At 47.3% G+C, this 23,217-nt stretch overlaps 1 protein-coding gene across 6 annotated transcripts in view; it reads left to right on the forward strand.

Moving 5' to 3' along the window:
• The first annotated feature begins 8,982 nt into the window (after window positions 1-8,982).
• The window catches only part of WIPI2 (WD repeat domain, phosphoinositide interacting 2), a 34,680-nt gene continuing 20,445 nt past the window's right edge, over window positions 8,983-23,217 (forward strand). For 2 of the 6 annotated variants that reach the window (XM_040634726.1, XM_040634727.1), the window contains exons 1-2: window positions 8,984-9,234; window positions 15,313-15,395. In XM_040634726.1, the coding sequence (XP_040490660.1) occupies window positions 9,161-9,234; window positions 15,313-15,395 (157 nt within the window). In that variant the 5' untranslated portion in view covers window positions 8,984-9,160. Of the gene's footprint in view, window positions 9,235-15,312; window positions 15,396-23,217 lie in introns of all 6 variants that reach the window. The other 4 variants (XM_040634728.1, XM_040634725.1, XM_040634724.1 and 1 more) reach the window with 4 other exon arrangements.

Consider the following 23,217-nt stretch of genomic DNA (forward strand, 5'->3'; position numbering starts at 1 on the left):
GTATCTTTGTACCTGCCATGCGTGTGTATGCAGAAGAGGTAAAGATCAAGTGTGCGGTGCTCGTAGGCCCAATTGCTGCTATAATTAACAATTATAAGCTTTAACTAACATTAGTCACAGAAACGTTCCGTGTTTGAATTGACCACCAGCTCTGACCTTCAGCCCTTCTCTCACCGGGGCCTCTCTGATATGCCCCGGCCCTCGTCCACCCCTGTCCAGTCTGCCCTACTCGCCCACCTGCCGATTACTGGACACCCCTGATCCCAGGCCCCCCAAGAGGATTCAGAACCCAGGATCCGGCCTTGGAGGAGCCCCTTGGGTCCAATGGCTGGGCCTTGCTGGCCTCTTGTGGCCAGAAGCAGAATTATCACATTATCGCGCATTGAAAATGACAAGTCTGGGAGTTGGCTCAATCTGGGAGTGTCTGGGGGTGAGAACGGGCCTGCTCACCCACCGTCCCATCCCAGGACCTTCTCAGCAATAGATGTCAATATCTAGAATGCCCCCAATGACCCCAGCTCTGGGAATCACAGAGGAAATCTTCTTGCCAGAACGTATTTCCTCCAGCTCTAAATCAAAGAGATACGAGAAACATTCTCAATTATCCTCCTGTTAAGTGAAACCACACGGAAGTAATCAGCCAAATCCAGAATGTGGGGCCAACTGCGGGACAACTGAGTGGGGAGACTATTTTGATAAAAAAGAGACTTCCAGGCTCATCGTCCAATATCATGTAGAGCCCGTAGTTGGGACCCTGGTTCAGAGGAATCGACGGTAAAAAGATGTCTAAGGGACAGGGGCGCCTGGGTGGCACAGCGGTTAAGCGCCTGCCTTCGGCTCAGGGTGTGATCCCGGCGTTGTGGGATCGAGCCCCACATCAGGCTCCTCTGCTATGAGCCTGCTTCTCCCTCTCCCACTCCCCCTGCTTGTGTTCCCTCTCTCGCTGGCTGTCTCTATCTCTGTCAAATAAATAAATAAAATCTTAAAAAAAAAAAAAGATGTCTAAGGGACAATCAGGGGAAACGGATTCCCGACCATGTAGTAGATACAAAGGGATGATTATTCATTCTGTGAGGTGGGACAATGGCATTGCTGCCATATTAAGAAAAAGGGGGGGGGCGCGTTCTGACACGTATCCTGAAATAGGTACAGGTGAAATGAAGTGATATCGGGGATTTCCTTCTCAAATATTCCTAACAGATGTCAAGGAGTATAACTGAAACCCAAATAGCAAAATTTAGGCCATTGTTGAAGCTGGGTAGTAGGTGTAAGGAAATTCATTGTGCTTTTCTCTCTGTTTCTAGTATGTGTGAAACCATCCATAGTGGTGTTTTGTTTTGTTTTCCTTTTTAAGTGCTAAAAGGGGAAGAGAAAAGACAGCGGGGTGGGGACTTGGCTGACAGGAAGGTCAGGGATGTTGGTCAGCCTCAGTCCCCAGGGGTTCTGTTTTTGAAAGATGGGAGGCTGGGGTGGGGGCAGGTTGTAGGCAAAGGGAACGTCTTCAAGGTGGGGAAGAGAGAAGAGAGATAGGAAGAAGCAGGACAGGGCTGGGAGTGGGGGTAGAGGGAAGGGGGTCCTGGATGAGATGGGAGAGGTGAGCAGAGCTTTCACAAAACAGGTGCTTGTAGACCGTGGTGAGAAAATGGGATTTTATTGGGAATTGGGGTGGAGAGGGTGTCCATGATCCCGCTGCCTTCTAGGATTCCTCTGAGCAATGCTCCTGATGGGTTGAAAGGGGTCGAGGGCAGAAGTGTGGAAAACCAGAAGGAAGCCTTTTCTCACCACAAGGTCAGAGATGACGGTGCCTCGGACATGCACGGGGGTAGTTGCTTTCTAGCTATATTTTGGAGGTAGGATCGACACTGTTTATTGAGGATGTGGGAGAGTGAACATATAGATGTAGGGTGGCCAGTCCACCCATGAGGACCGAACTCTGACCTAAACCACTTGCGGCAACCAGTCCAGGATGTCAGACAGCCTCCCAAGTTGCCATTGGCCCCCAAATGCCAGACTCGATCCATAACCAACAGCCTCCTTCATTTCTGACCCCACTTCCAACTTAGGACGAAGCAGAGAAAACCAAATATGCTCCCCTAACCAGTCACATAGCGAGGCGGTCTCCAGCTGGGCCACCAGAGCCTTCCCTCTGTCACTGTCAAGTTCTCCCGCCCTCCTGCCTGCCTTGGAGTCCGTCAAACACAAGTGAGGGTAGCCGACTCACTGTCTATAGAAACACTGACTAGCTCGTTCCCACAGGTGTGAGAGAGACAAAGGGCCACCCACCAGGGTGGGGAAGTCTTGGAAGGGAGCAGTCTCCTGAGGGAACCTGCAAGGGAAGAGTTGGCTCTAACATTCTGGAACTCGGGGGCGGGGTCTAGACAGAAGGCATAAACCTGGTGATAAACACTGTGATGGTGGGAGAGAAGGCACCATGTTGCCTGGAACAGTGAAAAAGTGGGGACACTCTAGATACCATCCACTGAGCAAGGCTGTTTTAAATATGGGAGAACAGCTCCACGGTAGAACCCCGTGCAACAGGCAGAAAAGAATGTGCTCGATCCCAAGGGCCTGGAAATGTCCCCCGGGGTATATTGTTAAGTGAAAATGAAAGGTGTGGAGGTGGAACATTCATTATGTTGGAGGAAAGGACTTGCAAGCCCTCCCCTGGCAAAGCAGCAATTCAGCTAGTGACCATATCCGAAAACAATCATCAGAAAATCTGGTCCCCACCCCAGCTCAGGTGAAGAGGCCCAGGGTCCCGCTCAGAGGAAGTGGCAGGATCCGGGATGAGCTCAGCGGCTGTACCAGAGAGGACTGACTTCATGCAGAACCCAGAGTTGAAAACTCCAAGCCTGAAGGGAAATCTGGCAGATTCCCACAGCCCTCCTGGGATCCTGCACAGCTCTGGGAGCCAGGAAGAATGTCCCCACTCCAGAGCCTTCAGAGCAGCCGTCAACGGGGTAAACTTGAAGGCATTCCCCACGCCGCACCCAGCTGTGTCAAGACAGGTGGAAACCTCATTGGCACAAGGAGCTTCCCAGAACTTTGGACCTGCATTTACTGAACCGTTAGTTCCTGCTGCTCGGTGCTGGCTCCTAGCAAGCCAGGGTTTCACAGGATATCCCAGTCAACCCTGGCCATCTGGCAGACGGGGCACATGCCCAGGGCTACACCATCTCAGGGGAAACCACAGAAAGAACACTGAGCTACGAGCTTCGGGCTGAACATGAGGCGGAAACAAGTAAGCTCTCTGAATCATGATAGCAGCTTCTATGCCGTACACACAACAGTAAGAGGCAAAAATCGAACTGGCCGAGGGGCTTGTGCACAACCTTTGACCCATCCCTGGCTTATGCTGAACCAGGGATGACCCTAGGTAGGCAAGTTAAGAGGCAGAAAGAAGAGGGAAAAAATATGAGCAGGGGTATCAGAGATTGCGCAGGGTGGGATCGGGGAGCGCGGGGGATGGGACTGACTTCTCAGAATCCGTCTGACCGAGTCCCCCAACAAATGAACACATTACAAGCGTGATCGTCCTATAGATGCAGAAATGCTTTTGACAAAATCCAGCCACATCTCATGATAAAACGCAACCAACGAGGAATAAGTAGGAGGGAACTTCATGCACATGACAAGCTAGCAAACTCTTGGATCAAATAAAGACACGCTTTGAAAATGGAGCTTTTCACCAAAAACTGTACGAGGCAGGTCAAATGGTGACCGCTCTCTGGCGATGGGCCTTTGGGGGGGGGGGCTCCAAGCCTTTTCCGCCCCTTCCAGTGACTACTGGCCTGCTTGTTTTTACACCTGTCACCATCACAAGGCTGCCGATTTTCAAGGCTTCCATGGAGCTTGGAGGGAGAGGTGGAATTAGGGAAAACTAAAATGCCACAGATCTCATTGCTCTTACAGAGATTCTGCTGTTTTGCTTGTATAAATTCTTCTTAGAATGTTGCAAGCCTTCGGTTCATTTCCAGAGTTTTCCTAAGAAGTTGATTTTGATCATTTTTGTCAGCGTTCTCTCGGCTTTCGTAGAGGAATGGTCTTCAGAGACTGTTGCTCTGCTCGTCTGGAAGGGCTCGCTCCCATCTATCCAACCTCCATAGCACTCTCGAGAAGCGAATTAGGTTAGCCCTTGTTATTGTTGAGGAAGCAGGTGCTGGAGAAGTCACGTGACTTGCTTAAGGCGCCGTAGCATAGCTCAAGAGAACCTGAACCCGGATGTGAACCCCGGTATGCCTGTCCGATTTCAGTGTTGTGCTTGTCCTGACCTCCCTCCCACTGCCTCGCCTCCTGTAAGGTGCACGCCATCACCCTTTCACTCTGCCCTTAGTTTCCCTCCTCTCTGCCAGCTGTTCAACCCACGGGTTTATTTAGAAAACTCGCCTGGGGGAGGATTGCTCATCTCTGAATGTGGCACATAAGAAGAATACTTGAGGAATGTTTCAAGCACCAGCAGATGATGATTCTGCTCTATGGTTGAAAGGAGGAAGGGAAGCTCTTCTTCATGGGATTGGCATCAGGCTGGTTAGCTGGAGGACTCCTGAATGGATGATGGAAGGTCCCGAGCATCTTTCCTGCTCTGCCTGCCATCAGGAATGTCAGCTCATGCCATCCCCAGGTGAGCTGGGACACGAGGGTGTGTTTCTGAGTCACACACAGGTCAAGCTCTCAGGCGCAAGCAAATCCAGCCCACTCCTCAGCGGCACTCGCCTGTGGTTCCCAGTGCCACCCAGATAGTAGAGCAGTGGGACAAAAACAGGGTGAGTGGGCAACAGCCCTCAGCTCCAGCCCATTCTGGCCACCAGGAATGGAGGCCAGAGTTTAGCTCATCAGGCACGAAGTTCCCACTATTCTAAGTAATCACAGCACAGAGCCAACAAGACAGACAGAAATCCTCCCTTCCTGGAGGATTATGTTCTAGTCAGGAGGCGGCGTTTTGTGGTCCCCTGGAAAGTGACAAGTCCTATACAGAAATATAAAGGAAGGAAAGGGATAGAGAATGTGAGAAAGTGTGGAGGTTACCATTTTTTTTAAAAAAAGATTTTATGTATTCATTTGAGAGAGGAGAGAGAGATGGGGGGTGGCGGGGGGGGGCAGAAGGAGAAGCAGACTCCCCGCTGAGCAGGACCCTGAGATCATGACCTGCCAAAGGCAGACGCTTTGGAGGTTACCATTTTTAAAGGGGTTATCCAGGTGTTCATACCATATGTCTTCTGACAAAGAAATTACATTAAGGGGAAGGAAGCTCGACAATGGGCTCACGCCCTTAGAATTCACCATTCTTATCACGCATCCGATTACCCACATAGATTGGTAGAGTGGCCTCCTGAAGGGTTAGCTGTGGCACCTGCTAAGAGGCCCCACCCCGTGAGGTCGAGATGTCATTCTATGATATTCAGGACATGCCATCAACTGGGAGTAGAGGTGGTAGTGTTTCCTGGCAGATTACAACTCATAATCCACTGAACAATTTGTTTCCAACCACACAGCCCTGCGTTCACTGGATTTTGAAATTCTAGTACCAACAGGACCCCTATCACTCCAGGGAACAGAGTCATGGTTCTGGTAAATTGGAAACAGAGTCTACCCACCACCACACCCCCCAGCTCCGCCATTTGGAGATCTTCATTGGCTGAACTAATGTAGAGAAAAGGAATTATTATCCTGGATGAAATAAAAGATTCTGAGGAGCAATGGGCAATTGGGTGACTTTTCAAAACGAAGTCAAGGACTGTGTCTAGAACTGAGGGGATTCATTCAGACACCTCTTTACGTGCCCTTGTCCAAAGATAATGGCCCACAGGAAACCGTGCCAGCTGATATAAAGACAGAACCACTCAAGACACGGTTCCTGCGCTACCCCTTGACTTCAGTGATTGGAGATGGGCCCTATGGGCATCCACATACGTATATTTGCACATTTACATATTTGCCCATATAGCCAACCACTAACATTAGGACACAGGACAGTGACCACACTCGGGCTGGCTCCCTCCTGCCCCCTCCCAACTAATCCCCCACCAGTGGGAACCACGACTCTGCCTATTTTCGACTTCATATAGATGGACTCATACAGTCTTATGTTCCTTTGTATCTGGCCCCTTTCACTCCATAGTGTATCTGTGAGATTCATTCACGTGTGTGTGGCCTTTCATTGCTCTGTAGTATTCTTCTGCATGAATGTACCACAATTTGCTTATTCATTCCATTGTAGATGAACATTTGGGTTATTTCCTGTTCGGAATTATTATGAAAAAGCAGCTAGGAGTGTTCCCATACCTGTTTTTGGGGGAAAATATGCACGAATTACTTTTGAGGATACACCTAGAAGTGAAATGGCCGAATCATAGGGAATATGTATGTTTAACTGGAGTAAATACTGTCAAAACAGTTTTCCAAAGTGATTCTCACAATTTATTTTTTTAAAAGATTTTATATTTAAGTAACCCGTAATCTCTACACCCAATGTGGGGCTCAAACTCAGAATCCTGCGATCCAAGGTTGCACGCCCTACCGACTGAGCCAGTCAGGCGCCCTGATCCCAAGAATTTAGACTTGTATCCTCAGTGTATGAAAGTTCCAGTTGCTCCACAGTCATTGTCTACACTTCGTATTGTCAATTATCTTAATTTTAGCCAGTAGAGGATGTCAAAAGTTCAGAATAAAAAACAAAAATCAACAAATCACTGAAGTGGTAATTAGATAAAGTTTATCGTGCGCACACCAAAGAGACAGTTTGCAAAGGAAGAGCGCTCAAACTAAAACATGGAGGCTCGGAGGTAATCATTATACAGCAGCTCCTACAGGGCCTATTCACTCCACGGTGATTGGTTACGGTATTAGAATTTTCTTAAATGCAAGGGGATTGGTTAGCAGTTACCTCATATCAATTTTGGGGAACTACTTTGTTTTGCTTATGATTTTCAGAGGCACCAGCAAGAAGTGACCCAGGTCGAGTTAGCCTGGCTTGTCTTGCAAAATAAGCTAAATTAGGCTTTGCTTCTCTGACTAAACTGGTTTTGTCTCCTCAGAGTATTTTCAAGTCTGGTCTCTGTTTTTTTGTCTTTTTTTTTTTTTTAAAGATTTTATTTATTTGAGAGAGAGAGAGAATGAGCAGGGGGGAGGGGGAGAGGGAGAAGCAGGCTCCCCACTGAGCAGGACCCTGAGATCATGACCTGAGTCAAAGACAGACGCTTAACCAACTGAGCCACTCTGGTGCCCTAGTCTCTGTTTCTATTTGATTTTAACAGGTAGATGCTTGTAGTCTCTCATTTGCTTTTAATTTGCATTTTCTTGATGAATATTAATGATGATCACCTTCTTAGGTGCTCATTAGCCGTTTTGCTGTTTTGTGAAGTGCCTGCGCTCAAGTATTTTGCCCAGTAAAAAAATGAGTTGGTATCTCCCTTATTGATTTGTAGAAATTCTTTGAACATTCTGGAAAGAAGTCCTTTGTCAAAAATACGTATTGCAAATACATGTATTGAAAGTCTATGTGGCCCATTCTTTTTTTTTTTTAAGATTTTATTTATTTATTTGACAGAGAGAGAGAGAGACAGCCAGCGAGAGAGGGAACACAAGCAGGGGCAAGTGGGAGAGGAAGAAGCAGGCTTCCAGCAGAGGAGCCTGATGTGGGGCTCGATCCCAGAACGCCGGGATGACAGCCTGAGCCGAAGGCAGACGCTTAAGGACTGAGCCACCCAGGTGCCCCTATGTGGGCCCATTCTGAAGCTTGCCTTCTCTACGTTCCTTGATGGCCTCCTGATGAGCAGCTGTCCTTAATTTTGACGAAGATTAATGTTTTATGTTGTGCTTAGTACTTTTTAAAGTACTTGTTTAGAATACTTTATTTACCCCGAAGTCATGAAGGCATTCTCCCATGTTTTCTTCTAGAAGGCTTATTGTTTTACCTTTCACTTTTGTATCTACAATCCATCTCAAACTAGTTTTTGAGTTTGGTGTGAGGTAGGAGAGTCAGCACCTTTAATAGAAAAGACCTTTCTTTCCTCAACGATTTTCAATGCACTCTTGATTCTGTGGCTAGAATTAACTTCCCTACCCACAAATTTGATCGTGCCACTCTCCTGCCTAAATATTTTCAATGGCAGCCCATTGTTCTTAGGATAATGTTCGGTCTCTTGCTTAATGTAGCTTAACAACATCCAGCTTGATTTAGCCACCTCCGATTTCACAAGTCAAATCTGTCTCGTGTTCACCGTCCCACTCTGAGCTCAGACACACTGAGCCCAGTATTCCCGGGACACACTCTCATCTGTGGATCTTTGCGATACAGAATGCTTCCATCTCCTTGTGTTGGTTTCCTACTATTCAAATTTCGGGTCTCCCTTCCTCCAGGAAGCCTTCTCTGACTGCACAGTCGCTGTCCCTTAAGTCTAGGTTGAGTGACCTCATTATGTGCTCTCTTGTAGCCCGACTTGTAATTGTGTTTAAGTATCTCCCCCACGGTAACTTCTCTAAGAGAAAGGAGGCCTATTTAGTTCACATGGAAGGTACTTCCTAAAGATTATTGACTGTATGAATAAATATAAGGTGAACGACTCCTCGTGGGCCTTGGGGAAAGAAAGGGGTTTCACTTCTCAGATCCAACATTCGGCAAATAGGTTAGTATTTCTGAGCCTCAGTTTTCAAATCTGTAAAATGGGAATGCAATATTCTCTAAGTAGTGTTGCTATAAAAATCAAATAAGATGCTATCTAGCGCAACGACTGGCCCACGGCGGGCCCTTTTAATATTGATAAAATTACGGAGCTTACGAGGCACCTACTCTTCTCCATGCGCATGCGCCGCCCTCGGTCCGCCGGGAAGCCCTGCCCCGCGCGCCCCCGCGCGTCCCCACGCGTGCGCGTGTTCGACCAGAGCCCCAGGGGCGGGCCAGAGGTGAAGGGGCGGGACCTCCTCAATACGCCTGCGCCGTGGGGAGGCCGTGCGCCGAGGAGGCGGGGCCGCGCAGGCGCGCAGAGTGCCCCGGCTCCGGAGCATAAACAAGAGCGGGCACGGGATGAGGCGGCGGTTGATCCCCGGGCAGCCAGCTGCGGCCAGCGAGGCGGCGAGCGGGGCCCGGAGCCGACCCTGAGCGCACCCGGCACGCCCTCCCGCGCGCGATCCCCCAGCCGGGCCCGCCCGCCGCGCGCCCACCATGAACCTGGCGAGTCAGAGCGGCGAGGCCGGCGCCGGCCAGCTGCTCTTCGCCAACTTCAACCAGGACAACACGTAAGGCTGGGCGGGGATCGGGGATTCGGGGTCCGGGGTCCGAGGCCTGTGGCCGGGGCGGGCGGGAGCCTGGGGCCGGGGCTGGGCCGGGTGGGAGGCTGAGGCCGGGGCCCGGGCCGGGCCCGAGGTCGGGCCTAGAAGTTCGGGGTGGAGGCCGGGGCGGGCGGGGGCGCCCCCGGGGGGCGGGCCCGGAGCTTGGAGGGAGGGGCGCTCTCCTCGGAGACCCTCCGGGCGCTGCGCTACATTGGAGCTGGGAATCTCTGGGCGGGGAAGGTGATGGAGATAGGAAGGTGTTTCACCCACCCACCGAAGGGTTGCTTTACCTTTTGGGACCTCCCTTCTCACAAAGTTGGGGCAGAACTTTGTGCCTTGACCTGTTGTCTCAGCCGCTTCCGGAGCGATGAGAGCGCGTTTCTTCCTTCTCTCCCACCTCTCCTTCTTCTCAGCCCTCTTCCTCCACTCCTTCCCCTCTTCAGGTCCTTCTAGTCTCCTCATCATCTTCGGGCCTCTTTCCCTTCTTTGCTTTCCTTTTCTTCTTGTTTCGCTGTTCTTTTTTTAGGTAACTTTGATGTCCTGCCCGAGCAAGAAACAGATTTAGCAATAATCCTGGTCTCTGATCCGGGGAGAAACTGAGCCAAGAGGGACCTGAGGAATCTGGGGCCATCCTTAGGGGAAGAGAGGCCACTGATGCCCACCCATGGATTTGGAACGCTGTTTGTCCAAACTCATGTGGTTTGAAGCTGATTCTTCACAGGCCGTCTGGGTGACCTGTGAGGATAGTTAATAGGTGAAGTTTCTGGAAAAGGAAGGAGTTGTGGAACTGGAAGGGAGGAGAGCCATCTTGGGAAGTGAGTAAGAGGAAGTGATGTAAGTTAGGAGGAATGGGTCATTGGCTTCATAGTAAGTAGTTGGTTGAGTTGTTACTGGCTGAATGGGATCAGAAAAGTAGGGGGGAAAGATTTTTTTTAATGAAAGTTAATTGTGGAACGGTAGGCAGAAGGTGCTGAGCAGCACCTCCCCAGAATTGTGAGGTTAGTGCAGATGGTGCGGCAGGTGGACCGCAGGGAGGGTGGGAAGGAAGCCCATCTCCTGCTCCAACTTCAGATGAGGGACCTGAAGTTCAGGAAGGCCTGGAGCTGCACCTGGATCTTCCGGTTGGCCAGTAGTGGAGTGGGCGCGGGACTGACAGCTCTTCCAGTGATCTTCCCACCCTGCCACACTCTTCTCTACCTGAAAGCTAGGATTTTGAGGACAGTGAATTTAGAAATCCTACTGTAGCAGTCTTTAAAGATTAAAGCTACCACATACATAAGCATACTGTGTGACCAAAAGCCAGTACAACAGAAACATCTTGGATAACCTGTTGCACGTGGTTGTAATTGGGATAGACTAGATTATATCCATCCAAGAAGCGGATAGAGCATTTCAAACCATCTGTGATTTGGTTCTTAAGCCCTTAGTATTTTGAGATGGGTAAGAAATGGTAGCTTTGTGGTTGTTTTTATGTCTCCTATAAATTAGAGAAGTTCCAAAACAGTTTCTGCTTTTTTTTTCCCTCAGTTTTTCACTACCCATTGTTTATGTTGAAAGGAAATAAAATATGAGACTGTTCTCTTTTGCTGTTACTTCAAACGGGCTACCAAATCCCCTATGTAATAGAATATATTCATCTGGCTGGAAATAGACCTTTTCACACTTGGAAATCACGTGCTTCCCCACTCCTCAGTGGGTCCTGAAGTTCAAGAAATTTTTACATCATAATTTGAACTTGCCAGAGACCTTGATCTAGTATGAACATAAATTGTTAAGAAATAGTGAGTTAGGATTTTACTAGAAGTTTATCAATTAAAATGACTGTAATTTGTCCTAAAGAAATACACGAGTTCCTGAGGAAAGGCTGCACAATTTACGCCTTTGCCTCCCTTACCGTCTCCAGAAACTATCATTATAGAGGAACACAGTCTTTCACAAGACAAAGGTTATTGGTCTGGGATCCACATTCACCATATTGAGTGAGGAAGTCTGGAAGCCATTTCACTTAATAGAATACGTGTACGTTACACAGGAATGCTTAACAAAGAGTATTCCTTGCATAGCAAGCTGTATCTGTCCTTCCTTTTTGTCCTGACAATGTGGTTTCAAATATTGTGCTCATTTTTCTAGGATTCTTGACCTGAAAGTATAACTTTTGTTGTCTACCCTTTTTTGATTATGTGTGTGCGTGTGTGTGTGTGTGTGTGTGTTTGTTTGTTTGTTTGTTTGTTTTTTTAACCTAGAGCAGTGAAAGAGGCACCAGGAACAGCTGATCTCAGTCACCTATTGACTGGTTAGTTCCAATCCTAGTTTCTGAAAGTAACAGTTTGGAAGGTTTATTTTGGAGGAATTTTTGGCTTTTTGAAATAGAGGTTAACAAACTAATAAGTGGCAGAGTGTCGCTTAATTGAAAATGTCAAGGACCGAAGTCCTCCACCAGATGCCACTCAGCTTGTGGGAAGCCCGTGATGTGGCAATGTCTGTTTTAAACTACGTCTCCAAAAGGGGTAGACGGAAGAAAGGGACTTGATTTTCCAAGTCTTCTGTTTGTAGCATTGATGTTGTTAGTGTCCAGAAAAGTTAGGGAGACGCTTGTTTAACTGAGGTTCTTCTAGGTTACAGATGTTGTTGTGGGAAAGTCCCTTCTCTCCACTTTCTCCTCATCAGTAAATTGAGAGGCTTGATTGTGGATGGGTTTTAAGGATCCTTCAACCTTAAAGTTTTAGGTCATTCTGCCTGCTTGGTAGAGGGTGTGTTGGAGGAGGGCAGACATCACCCAGGAGGGTATTGTCCAACAGCAGTGGCCCGTGGAGAGCAGACTGGTCAGCCATCGGGACTTGGTGTGACCCGTGGGATGTGGGTGGTGCAGGGAAGTTAAGGTTACTCCCAAATCTCTGGTGTGGGTTCGGGGTGAACAGTGATTCCATTATGGGGGAAAGATTAGAGGAGGATTCAGTTTGGAGGGGAATGCTGTGAGCTGAGGGAAGGGCCTGCTGTGGCGATGAACTTACTAGCTGGGGCCCCCGGGGCCTCCCAGGTCTCAGCAGTTCATGTGGTTTCCTTTTTATGGGTGTGGCCCAATGCCACTGAACCCTCTAATCAAATAAGAAGATAATGGAAAGGGAAAGCCTTTCAGGACTAATTATTGGTAAGAGGGCAAAGAAAAGAAAAAGGAGTTAAGAGAAAGATCTGATTCACATTTGGGGGGTTTTGTTTTTTTGTGGTTTTTTTAAGTGGAAATCACTTTTTTTTTTTTTTAGATATCGAACACTTAGTTTAAATTCGGTGACAGGCTTGCGGTTAAAGATGGTGGGTCAGACACAAGCATTAATTTTGGCTCCCTCCCAAAACCCTACTAAAATGTCAACCAATAAAATACCAAACGATACTTTAAAAAGCTGAAAGCCATAGGATAGGGAGAATAAGGAAGGAGTCACTAGCAACAACAATTTGGAAGCCAGCAAGTAGTACGGGAAAGTGGATCCCAACTCGCTAGTGGAGAAAGCAGAGAGTCAACCTACTTTAAACTGCAGAGTCCCCAAAAGGCTCAGGATTGGCAGTCTGGGGAAGCTCTAGAAGTAGAGTAAAGGGGGACTGGATGAAACTAAAGAGGATTGGCCCAAAGCATGTTCCAGAAGCGCTCACTCCCCCATCCTGACAAAGGCCGCGGACCTTGTCTCCAGAGTGTGTAACAGGGTCTCTGGATTCTGACAGCAGGTGCAGCCGGAGGCAGGGGTGTAGTAGTGAAATGTGGGCTTGGGTACATCCATCCTTTTTTCTGTTATAGCGAGCTGGGTTTTCCTTTTGTCAGTAAAAGATCTCACTGTGTTACCTTTAAAAAAAAAACCACACACACACATTTATTGGGGAATAAGATTATTTAATAAGGAAATCTCAAACTTACCTGTTAATCTGCCTCTCCGATTAGTATGTCTGCCACTGTATGGTCAGGCAAATCATGAGAAATTAGTAAAAGCAGGATCAATCCCCGAAGAAGGATGTATGAACCTGATTGCTGGTGTTACCACCCTTTAAAAACATATACTTTTATTGATAAAGTATATATTCATATTATACATGTCAAAATAATTGAAATATTTTTGCTTCCATTTCTGGCTGATTAAGGTTTTGTAAACCATGCAATTAAAATTCTGGCTAAGGTGTTTAATATCCTAAACCAGTTTTGGAATATCTCTAAGACCATCAAAGTTCTGATGTTTGATCACCAAAGCCCAGTTTTGACAGATTCGTCTGTTAGGAGCACAGCATCAAAATCCAGGTTCTCGTTAACTATTAAAGCTCATTAACTTTGTCCATGGAAGAAGCCCTCTCTAAGCTTATATATATAAGCTTATATGTAAGGCTGATAAGCTTGGTGATTTGGTTCCTAAGTCAACAAGACATTTAGAATGGGAGAGGGGCTGTCAATGATGGGGGGAGGGTCACAAGGAAGTGACACCTGTCAGCAAAACAAAAGGTGGAAAATGTTTTTAGAAACTCAGCACTACAGTCTGGCCATCTGAGGTCAGTACACAAAACCCTCAATTCCTTGTTAGCGTCTGAGAGGGTCGCTGTATTGTAATAGGGTAGGTTTAATGATGGGAGTCCCGGAAAATGTTAAGAATTCCCCGTCCCCTTGTGATAGGAACACAGGAAAGCATAGGATACAAGAATGACTTTTTCATTTTTTATTCAGAAATGGCAGGGGAAAAGGTATTGGTGCTTAAAATAGCAACCATTAGTTATCTGGAAAACATTTTCCCAGATACCAACTTCCCAAAGTTGTAGATTGCCGAGATTTTTGTCTTTTATTTTTAGCTTTCCTGGATAGTCTTCTATTTTTATTGGCTTCTTCATTGCTTTTCAAAATATTTACAGGTAACAATACCTAATTACTTTATTAATATAAGTAATTCAGTATAGTGAAGTATTTTTGCCCCCCAAAACAGGCTGGTAGTTTTGTTTCTGTTCATACGGCCAAGATGTACCAATTACAGCTTAAAAATTTAATAGTGCTTATAGCACCTCTGTTCTTAGAATATATTTCTTCTGCATATGGTGAAAGAGAGGTTGGAAATCTCAAGTTTTTAATAGATGAAACGGCCGTTAGCGGGGCCCTAGTTTTTATCTTGGTGTGCGGATAGCCCCGGTCCGGTCTTCTGGTTTGTCTTCTGCCTCCGCTGGTTTCCATGTCCTCCCAGCTGTTGAGTTCACAGCAGTCCCAGGAGCTGCTTGCTCGCGTGTCCCACGCTTCCTGCTTTATTGGCTCCTCTTCTGTTTCTCAAAGCTGTGCTGTCTTCTGTTTTTTTCTGTGGTCGGTCACGTTCCAGAGAGTAGTAATCGTCTGATGAGGACATACTTCAGTCGGTGTCCCGCAGCTCGTGTGCTGGGGGCCCGGAGAGCCCGCGAGGTCCCCTGAGGCCCCTTAGCAGACGCCGCGGTGCTGGGGTTGGCTGTGAGTGGCTTCACCTTTTCTTTGTCGGTCAGCTGGGTAGTCTTCTGATGCCAGGTTCTAAGCGAGCTTTCTGCCCCGTTTTATTTCCACCCCACTGCCCGGCCAGAGCGTAACCTACAGGTGATGGAGCCGCATTTGCTGTGGCCGTGCCGAAAGCAGAGGGTGTCATCGTCCGCTACACCGTAAATGTCTTTGTTTAAAGTTCGGGGCGTCGGCTTATTTAGCTTTTGGACTTGTACGTAGATCAGATCACCTGAGAAACCCCACTTTGTTCTGAGGGGGTCATTAACTTAGGGCCAGTTACTCTCATTTATTTGTCAAATTTATCTTTAAGGTTTTGTTGGTTTTAAAGAAGAATATTATCTGTATTTTATTGGCCTTNACTCTTTCCTGGCTGCGGGGTGGGGCATCTCCCTCTGCCACTTTCCCCTTGGCTGCTCAGCCGCCACTCACCTGCTACAAACTATTGGAAATTATTTGTGCTAATGTTTGGTGGAGAGGATGGTTACTGTTTGGTAACATGGAGCTAGTTTGTGCATTATCACTGTCTACACGTATCAGCTCTTATTTCTGATTTGGCTTTTTTGCAGGTCCCTAGCTGTTGGTAGTAAGTCCGGTTATAAGTTTTTCTCCCTTTCTTCTGTGGATAAGCTGGAACAGATCTATGAATGCAGTAAGTGTTTGCTTTATTTTTCCCCCTTCTTAAAAAAAATAGACAAATTATTCTTGAATTGGAATGCATTCTCAAATTCTAACACTGTGATTGAAGCCCCGATACCCCCTGACCAGTACTCTTCTTTGCCCTTGATCCTCACAGATGGTGCGTGTTCTCCAGGGTCTGTGCGTGTGCGTACTTACACGTGTACGCGCAGAAACACTTGTTTTATGGGTTGTTTTTTCCAACACATGATACTGTGCTGTATGTATTATTCTGTCATTTCACCCCACTTTAAATGCCATTATTTAAACCATTTAGGTTTCTGTGATACAGGGCTTCCAGGAAAGCCCCCGTGGGAATGATGTATTTTCTTCTGTTGTCATCTTATGGCAGCCGGGTTGCCCACGCGTCAGAGGCACGCCCACACGTCAGGCGGTCTGGAATTGTGGAAGGGTCGAGTGAGCTTTGACTTCTTGCTCGGGCACTTGCTCGGGACGTTAGATAGATTGCTTCATCTTGGACCTGAGTTTCTTTGGCTTCCTTTTGCGTGTGTCTGTCTGTGTATGGTAGTGCTTGCTGATTACATGGTAGGTATGGACCCCTCCCGAGACTGAATATGCTAGAAAGCTTGGGGCTCCTCCTACATACGTAACTTGTTTCCTATGCACTTACGTAATTACGCACATGTAACACATACACACATAAAGGTATACTTTTGGTTTTGTGTGTGGTTTTGTTTTACAGACATGAGCTTGTAATACACTTTGTTCTTTATTTTTCTTTTCAAAAACATGACCTCTTTTAAATTGAGGTGATCGTGGATTTATGTGCAGATGTTGGAATTAAAACAGATCTCTTAGACCTTTCTCGCAGTTTCCCCCAATGATAACATTTTGCAAAAGCACATTATAGTGTCACAGCCAGGAGGGTGACATTGAGGGGACCCATTGCTCCCTTTCAGGTCTCCCCAGTTTCACTTGTACGCACATGTGTTTTTGTAAGTTCTGTACAGTCTTAATACCCTTGCAGGTTCCTGTTTCCACCACAAGCAGGACTCTGGATAGTTCCAACACGGTGGGATCCTCCCTGCTGTCCTTTTACAACCACACCTGTCTCCTTCCCACCCCTGCCGACCACGAATCTGTCCTCTGTTTCTCAAATTTTGTCATTTCAGAAATGCTATGTGAATGGAAGATTATAACCTTTTGGGATTGGCTTTTTTTACTCAGCATCGTGCTCTGGAAGTTCATCCGAGCTGGTGTGTGTGTCTCGGTAGTTCTTTTTTACGACTGAGAAGTATATTCCACGGGTGTGGATGGACACAGTTCACCAGCCCCCTGTTGAAGGGCGTCTGGGCTGATTTCACGTTTTGGCTGTTACAGATAAAGCCGCTGTGGCTAGAGCTTTGGGTGGGCGTGAGTTTTTACCTCTCTGGGATGAATAGCTAAGAGTACAATTGCTGGGTCATATGGTACCCCCAGTTTTTTTCTCCTCTTTTTAAAGAAGCTGCCCAAGTATTTTCCAGGTGACTGTACCATTTTCCATTCCCACCGGTAGTGTCTGGGAGATCAGTTCCTCCCTCTTTGCTGGCATTTGGTGTCATCTCTGTTTCTCATTGTGGCCATCCTGGGAGATCGAGCAGTGCGGTCTCACTGTGGTTCTGATTTGCTTTTCCTTAACGGCTAATGATGGTGAGCATCTTTTCGTGTGTTATTTGCCACGTGTATATTCTCTTCAGTGAAATGTCCGCATTTTTGCCCACATTCTCATGGGATTATTCGGGGTTTTCCGATGTTGAGTTTTGAGAGTTCGTTATATGTTCTGGGTATTAGGCCTCTGTCAGACATATGGTTTGTAAATATTTTCTCTGTCTATAATAAGCAACCTGCCCACGGCCTGACGTCAGTTAAGAATCCTCGTTAGAGAGTTGGGAGTTCTCTACGCACAGCATACTTCTTGTGATTGGTCACGCTGGGGTGTGCATTCAGGGAGGGACTGAGTACTTAGCATTTCAGCTATGTGAGCACGCGGTTGTGGGCAGTCGTCCTTATTCACAGTGTCGGTATCTCCTTTCTGAGCGAGTGTTCCAGTGTTGCCAGCTTTGCTTTCTCGATGGTTCGGTGTTCCATTTTGGAATTCTGCCCTATCTGCCTACCTGCCCTATCTCTGAAGAAGGGGGGATTGAGCGAGGAGTGCGAACAGGCTTCTCATTCATTCTTGGTTCCATTTGCTCCACGAACGCGTCCTGAGGACCTGCCGTGCGCCGACCCTGTTCCACGTGTGGAGATGCAGTAGCGGCCACGTTCCTGCCCCTGTGGCACTTGCGTGTAGATGGAGGGAGACAGAGAACGAGTGCAGGTATTTGCGTCCAGTGTTAGGCTGGGGACACAGCGACAAGCAGAGACACAAATACCGCCTACCACCCCTGCATCCCCACCCCTGTTAGCCTAAGATGAAGACTGTTGGGGAAAATGTCATTTCTTCTGCCGGTTACCTGAAATTGTGGAGTTCCCATGGAGGTCAGAGGCTTTACGGGCTCCCTCCTCCCAGGCCTCGGCCTCCTCTCTTCAGTAGGCCTTCGGGTGACCCTCACCTCCATCAGTGGAGTGTCTGACTTCCCCCGACAAGTCTGGTGTTTGTTGCTGCCCCAAAGGCTAGCACCCGGGCCCTTCCTAGGGAGCTCATCAGTGTCTGACTCATACTTCCTGTGGGCTGCCTTAGAGTTTACTCCTTTTTTGTCCTCAGACTTGGCCTGCTGATGCTTACTAAATCTTCTCTTCAAAAAGCCTCTTTTCTAATGTGTAGCTGGAAGATGTGATCTGGGTGATAAAACGGCTGTGAACCCGTGTGCTTGCTTATCTCAGGTGGCTGTCGGTAGTTTGAAAAATCTCTAAACCGGTCCCCTTCCCATGGTCCCACATAGGATTGTTCCCCGTAGGGGATTTCTTCAAAGAAGGGTAGCCTGATCTCTGCATTCCATCGGGCTTTTATGAATGACTGAAACGTTTACGGACTCTGCATCCCAATGAGCCCCTGAACTGTGCAGTGAAAGTGTGGCTGTAGCGACTAGGGTCAGCTGCTTTGAAATCCACAGAATCCCTCCCACCCCAGCCCCCACTTAGAGACCCAGTCCTGAGAAAGGGTGTAAGAATACCAAAGCCTGGTCTTTAGTCTTTCTCAGATGGAATCAGTTCCGTGACTAATCTGTTCCCTTGAACTTTATTTACTGATTTGTGGTGCCTCATTTTTCTAAAGGTTTTTGACGGAGCAAAATGTGATGTCTTGATAATATTGTGAAAAGGGTGGGTATTTACTGACCAGCACGGTGAGGTGAAAGAGATTCCTTTGCTCTTCTTAGTGAACTTTGACCCTTAGAAATACGTGATGAAAATGGACAGAGAACTTTCTGAGGGTTAATACTTTAAACTGGGAGCAGTGAAATTCTTTTCCTCCTGGAGCTTTGTCCAGCTCTCCTCTCTCTCACACGCTTTTATTGGGTAGATGAATGTCCATTCGGAAACAGGTTAGCTACCGAGTCAAGATTGTTTTCTGGAATTTTTCTACAAGGAGGCGCAGAGCAAAGAAGACACTTGATGCCTCGCGATTTAGCGCGGGCTCATAATCTCAGCTGCGCGTCACGGACTCAGACCTTCGCTGTCGGTCACTATTGCTGTTACAGAAAGAATGAGCCAGAACTGGTCTTGGGAAGACCAAGATGAACAACTGCTTGTTCTTCTGTTGGTTATTTAAACAAACAATAAAACCCTTTTGCCCAGAAATAATGGAAGTTTTTTCCCCGTCTATATTGTAATTTCTGAAGTTGCAGGAAATCCCATGTATGCTTTGCCTGTTGGGTGCGCGCCCTTTTGTCCTGTCATTCTCTGTCTCTGTCCGTTGTGTGTGTGGAGATACGTAATGTGCAAATATGTTGTCTCCCTTCCCTGAAATACTATTGCAATGAAATCCTACCCCCGAGACAAAATAAAGGGAGTATAGATGTTATTTGTAAAATAGCACGTAAGTCGGGAGGAAAAGTAGGCTTTTTTGCATTCTACCTTGTGTATGTTTGCATTTTTAAGTTTCTGAGCTAGGAAAACACAGCACAGGAAGCATTCAGTTCTGAAATTGAGCGTGAGCGGACTGTGCTTATCTGCGCAAAGGTGACCGGCGCCTGCGTGATTAACAGCCATGCCTCCACAGACACAGCACCTTTGACCAGAAAACTCACCGTCCTTGACCCTGCGGGCCATCGTTTGCATCTGAAGGCTGAGAAATGGTGCTTTTGAGATTGTTCCGATTTGACAGACAACCCTGGTTGGAATATTCATTTCCGTGAGATGCATCATGGTTTTGGCTCTTAGGGGGAGAAGTCCAGTAGCATTTCCCTGCCCGAATCCGTTGTGATGAAGGGCAGGCTCTTGCCTCTCTTTAGAGCTGCGGGCATCCGCCAGACGCGCCTCGTTTGGACGTGTGTCCTGTCACTTACTTCCTGGTCTCTAGAAGCTTTATCTTTTTCAGCTCTAAGCAGCACCTGCAGAGGCAAAACAGCATTCTTTTTTAAGTCACGTAATTCGCTGCTTAAGTGAAGTTTTGGGTAGGTCATCTCTGCGAAGAACATTTGTCAGAAACTTTGGCCTAGAATGGGCCTTGAAGGCAAAGCTTTCATTGACGCTTGAGGTCACTGAGCTTTACGTTCACACTTTCTCGGGGGTGGGTCGAGTGAGTTTTGATCGGGGCCGAGTGTCCGTGACAGGCCACCTTGAATAATCACAGATGTTGAGCCTTCTTTCTCCTGCTTTCCTTGGATGGCAGGGCCCTTGGGTTACGCTTCGTGCGCCATACTTTGGTGGGAGGGCCGGGCTGGGTGGGCTTCGGTTTAGTGGGAATTAACTGCATATGTTTACGTGGTTAGGGTGCTCTTGGGAGTGAGGTGTCATGTCAAAATGTTAAAGAGGTTCTTGGGATCCTGCAGTAGAAAATTAACAGGCCCAAGCCACCGACAGCACAGAAAGACAGGTCACTTTGTGAAGGTGTGTTCCTGAAAAGGTGGGCACTTGGTGTGGAACGGAAGGGCGCTCTGAAGCAGGTCCTTGTGTGCTGTTACTGCTTCCCAGGTGGTGACAGAAACATGTTACCGGCCGGGTCACCGGATTGATCTGCCCTTGCACAAGGGCCTTGACCTTTTCCCAGTTCCTGGCTCCTTTGGAAGACTGATGAGAACTGCGGTGGTTTCAGAGACCCTGAAGCCTGCGGGAGGGTTCTAGAATTCAGGGCGTGGGACTCTCCAAGAAGACCCCCCCCCCTGCTCTGCACCTGCCGGGAGGTTCCACCCAACAACTCCCATCCGCCCGCCATCCCTGCTGCCCTACACTTCTTTCCTCACAATCCCAATTCTGCGATAGTCTGTGCAGTTTAACAGCTTTTTCAAGATGTGGTTTATGTGCTGTAAAAATCACTGGTTTAAAATGTACAGGTGAGTGGGTTTTAGTATATTTCCCAAGTTGTACAACATACCTAGTCTGATTTGAAGACCTGTTTATCCCCAAAAGAAACCCTGAGTCTCTCAGTAGCACCACTTCCGTGCAGCCGCCCCAGCCCCGCCCGTCTGCTCTCTGCGTCCGCGCCGGCCGCTCTGGACGGCTCAGAAACTGCAGTCAGATGGGCCTGGCTTCTTCCACTTCGAGTGTTTGCAAGCTTCGTCCACGTGCGAGCGTGTGTCCGCGCCTCCTTTCTTCCTGTTGCTCAGCGATATCCCCTTCCACGGACACACCATGTTTTGTCGAGGGACGCTCGGTGGTTTCTGCTTGTCGGCGGTTGTAGATGGTGCTGCTGTGAGCACTTGTGTGGACGTGTGTTTTCATGTCCCTTGAGGAGAGAGATGCCTGTCGGAGTGGAATTGCTGGGTGAGAGCTTTCTTTGGCCCACCTGTGAGTCGAGCGGTCAGATAAACTCCTGGAGCTGGGCGGATGGAATCCACAGAAGAACATGTGGCAGTGGGTAGATAGTGCCGAGTTGCCCTTAAAAAGGGTTCTTATTGGGGCGCCCGGGTGGCTCAGTCGTTAAGCGTCTGCCTTCCGCTCAGGGCGTGATCCCCGGCGTTCTGGGATCGAGCCCCGCATCAGGCTCCCTGCTCAGTGGGAAGCCTGCTTCTCCCTCTCCCACTCCCCCTGCTTGTCTTCCCTCTCTCACTGTCTCTCTCTGTCAAATAAATAAATAAAATCTTTAAAAAAAAAAGTGTTCTTATTAACAGGGTCCGAGTGCCCGTATTCTCGCTTACCACAACACGAGGCATTACCAGACATTTAATATTGATGAGTCTGAGATAAAAAGCACATTCATTTGCCTTTACATTTCTTAAATCATACCTGAAACGGAACTCTCTTTTTTTCATGTGGTCATTTGCTTCTTTTTTTTTTTTCTGCTTCTTTCGTGTTTTTCAGCTCTTCCTTTGCCTGCTTTTCTGTTGGATTATTTGTCTCTTACCAGTTTATAGCAAATCAGCCAGTTGGTGGTGGGTTTAACTATTTCTCCTGGATTGTTTGCTTTTTGACCTTGTTTATGGTCTTTTTACCGGGTTGAAGTCTCGAGTTTTTTGTCTGTTCAGCTGTATTTGTGTGGTCTCCGAAGGCTTCCACGCTTTGGAGCACCAGAAAGGCGTTTCTTATCTCGGGGGTGCGTAGAACATTCTCCAGGGGTGTCTTTAGTTCTTCGGTACCGTGTTTTACACGGAATACTCGAGCCAGCTGGAATGTGTTTTGATGTTATGGTATCTTTCATTTGTATTCATAGGCTGGAAAAGGTAGTTTTCCCATGTCCTTAGTTATTTAGAGGGGCTTACTGAAGTATTTGGAGGTGAAATGTCAAGATAATAATGAGCCTCTTTTTGAAACTTCAGAAAAGAAAAACATAGTTGAAGCGAAATGGCAGAAAGATAAGATTTATTCAGAGTGCTGAGTATGGGAGGTTCATTATGCTGTTCTCTTTTATGAGTATTTCTGGTTAAAAATAGCTTTATGGCCTCCCACATCCCCCCATTTAAAAAGATTCTAAAATTACATCCGCATTTTTTTCTTCATTAAAATTTCAAAATTAATTTTTCAAACTTGCAGTTGGTAGAAAAAACAGGCAAACACCCCAACCCACTAGTTGTTCACTTTCTCTGCACTTGTATTTAAGCAGGTGAATAACAGGTCCTCTCCTCTTCCCACCATGTTGTTAATGGACGTTTTCAAACACAGAAAAGGTCAAAGTACTTCACAGATACACCCATATGTCCGCCCTTAGAGTCTGTTGTTAACACTTTCCTGTATTCATCCTGTCACACATCCGTCTGTCCATCGATCTGTCTTATCTTTCGTGTGCATTTCACGGGACATGGCAGGCATCAGCACGTACTTCCTTAAATACTTCATAAATGTTACTAACTAGAGCCCACTGTTTCTTTTTTTATTTTGAGGTAATATTTACATACAATGGAATGTATGAATCTTAAGTAAACATTCTATGTTTTGACAAATCCTACATCACTCCAGGTTTACCATCACTCCAGAAGGTTCCCTCGTACTCCTTCCCCCATCCGTTCCAGATCCCTTTCACCCTCTAAGAAGCAAGGAGTGTTCTGGGTTTTTCCTGCTATAGATTCCTCTTGGCCATGACAGACCATCACGTAAATGCAGCCCGTGCCCTTCTGGTAAGGCTGCCTGCACGCAGCGTAATGGTGCTGAAGTTTACGCCTGTTGGCGCGCGTCTCAGGTGCCCACTGTGCAAATACATGCGTTTGTCCATCCTTCTGTGGATGAACATCTGTACTTTTTCCATTTTTAGCTATTGTGAATGT

Source organism: Ursus maritimus, unplaced genomic scaffold (assembly GCF_017311325.1).
Source record: "Ursus maritimus isolate PB19 unplaced genomic scaffold, ASM1731132v1 scaffold_2, whole genome shotgun sequence".
NCBI lineage: Eukaryota > Metazoa > Chordata > Mammalia > Carnivora > Ursidae > Ursus > Ursus maritimus.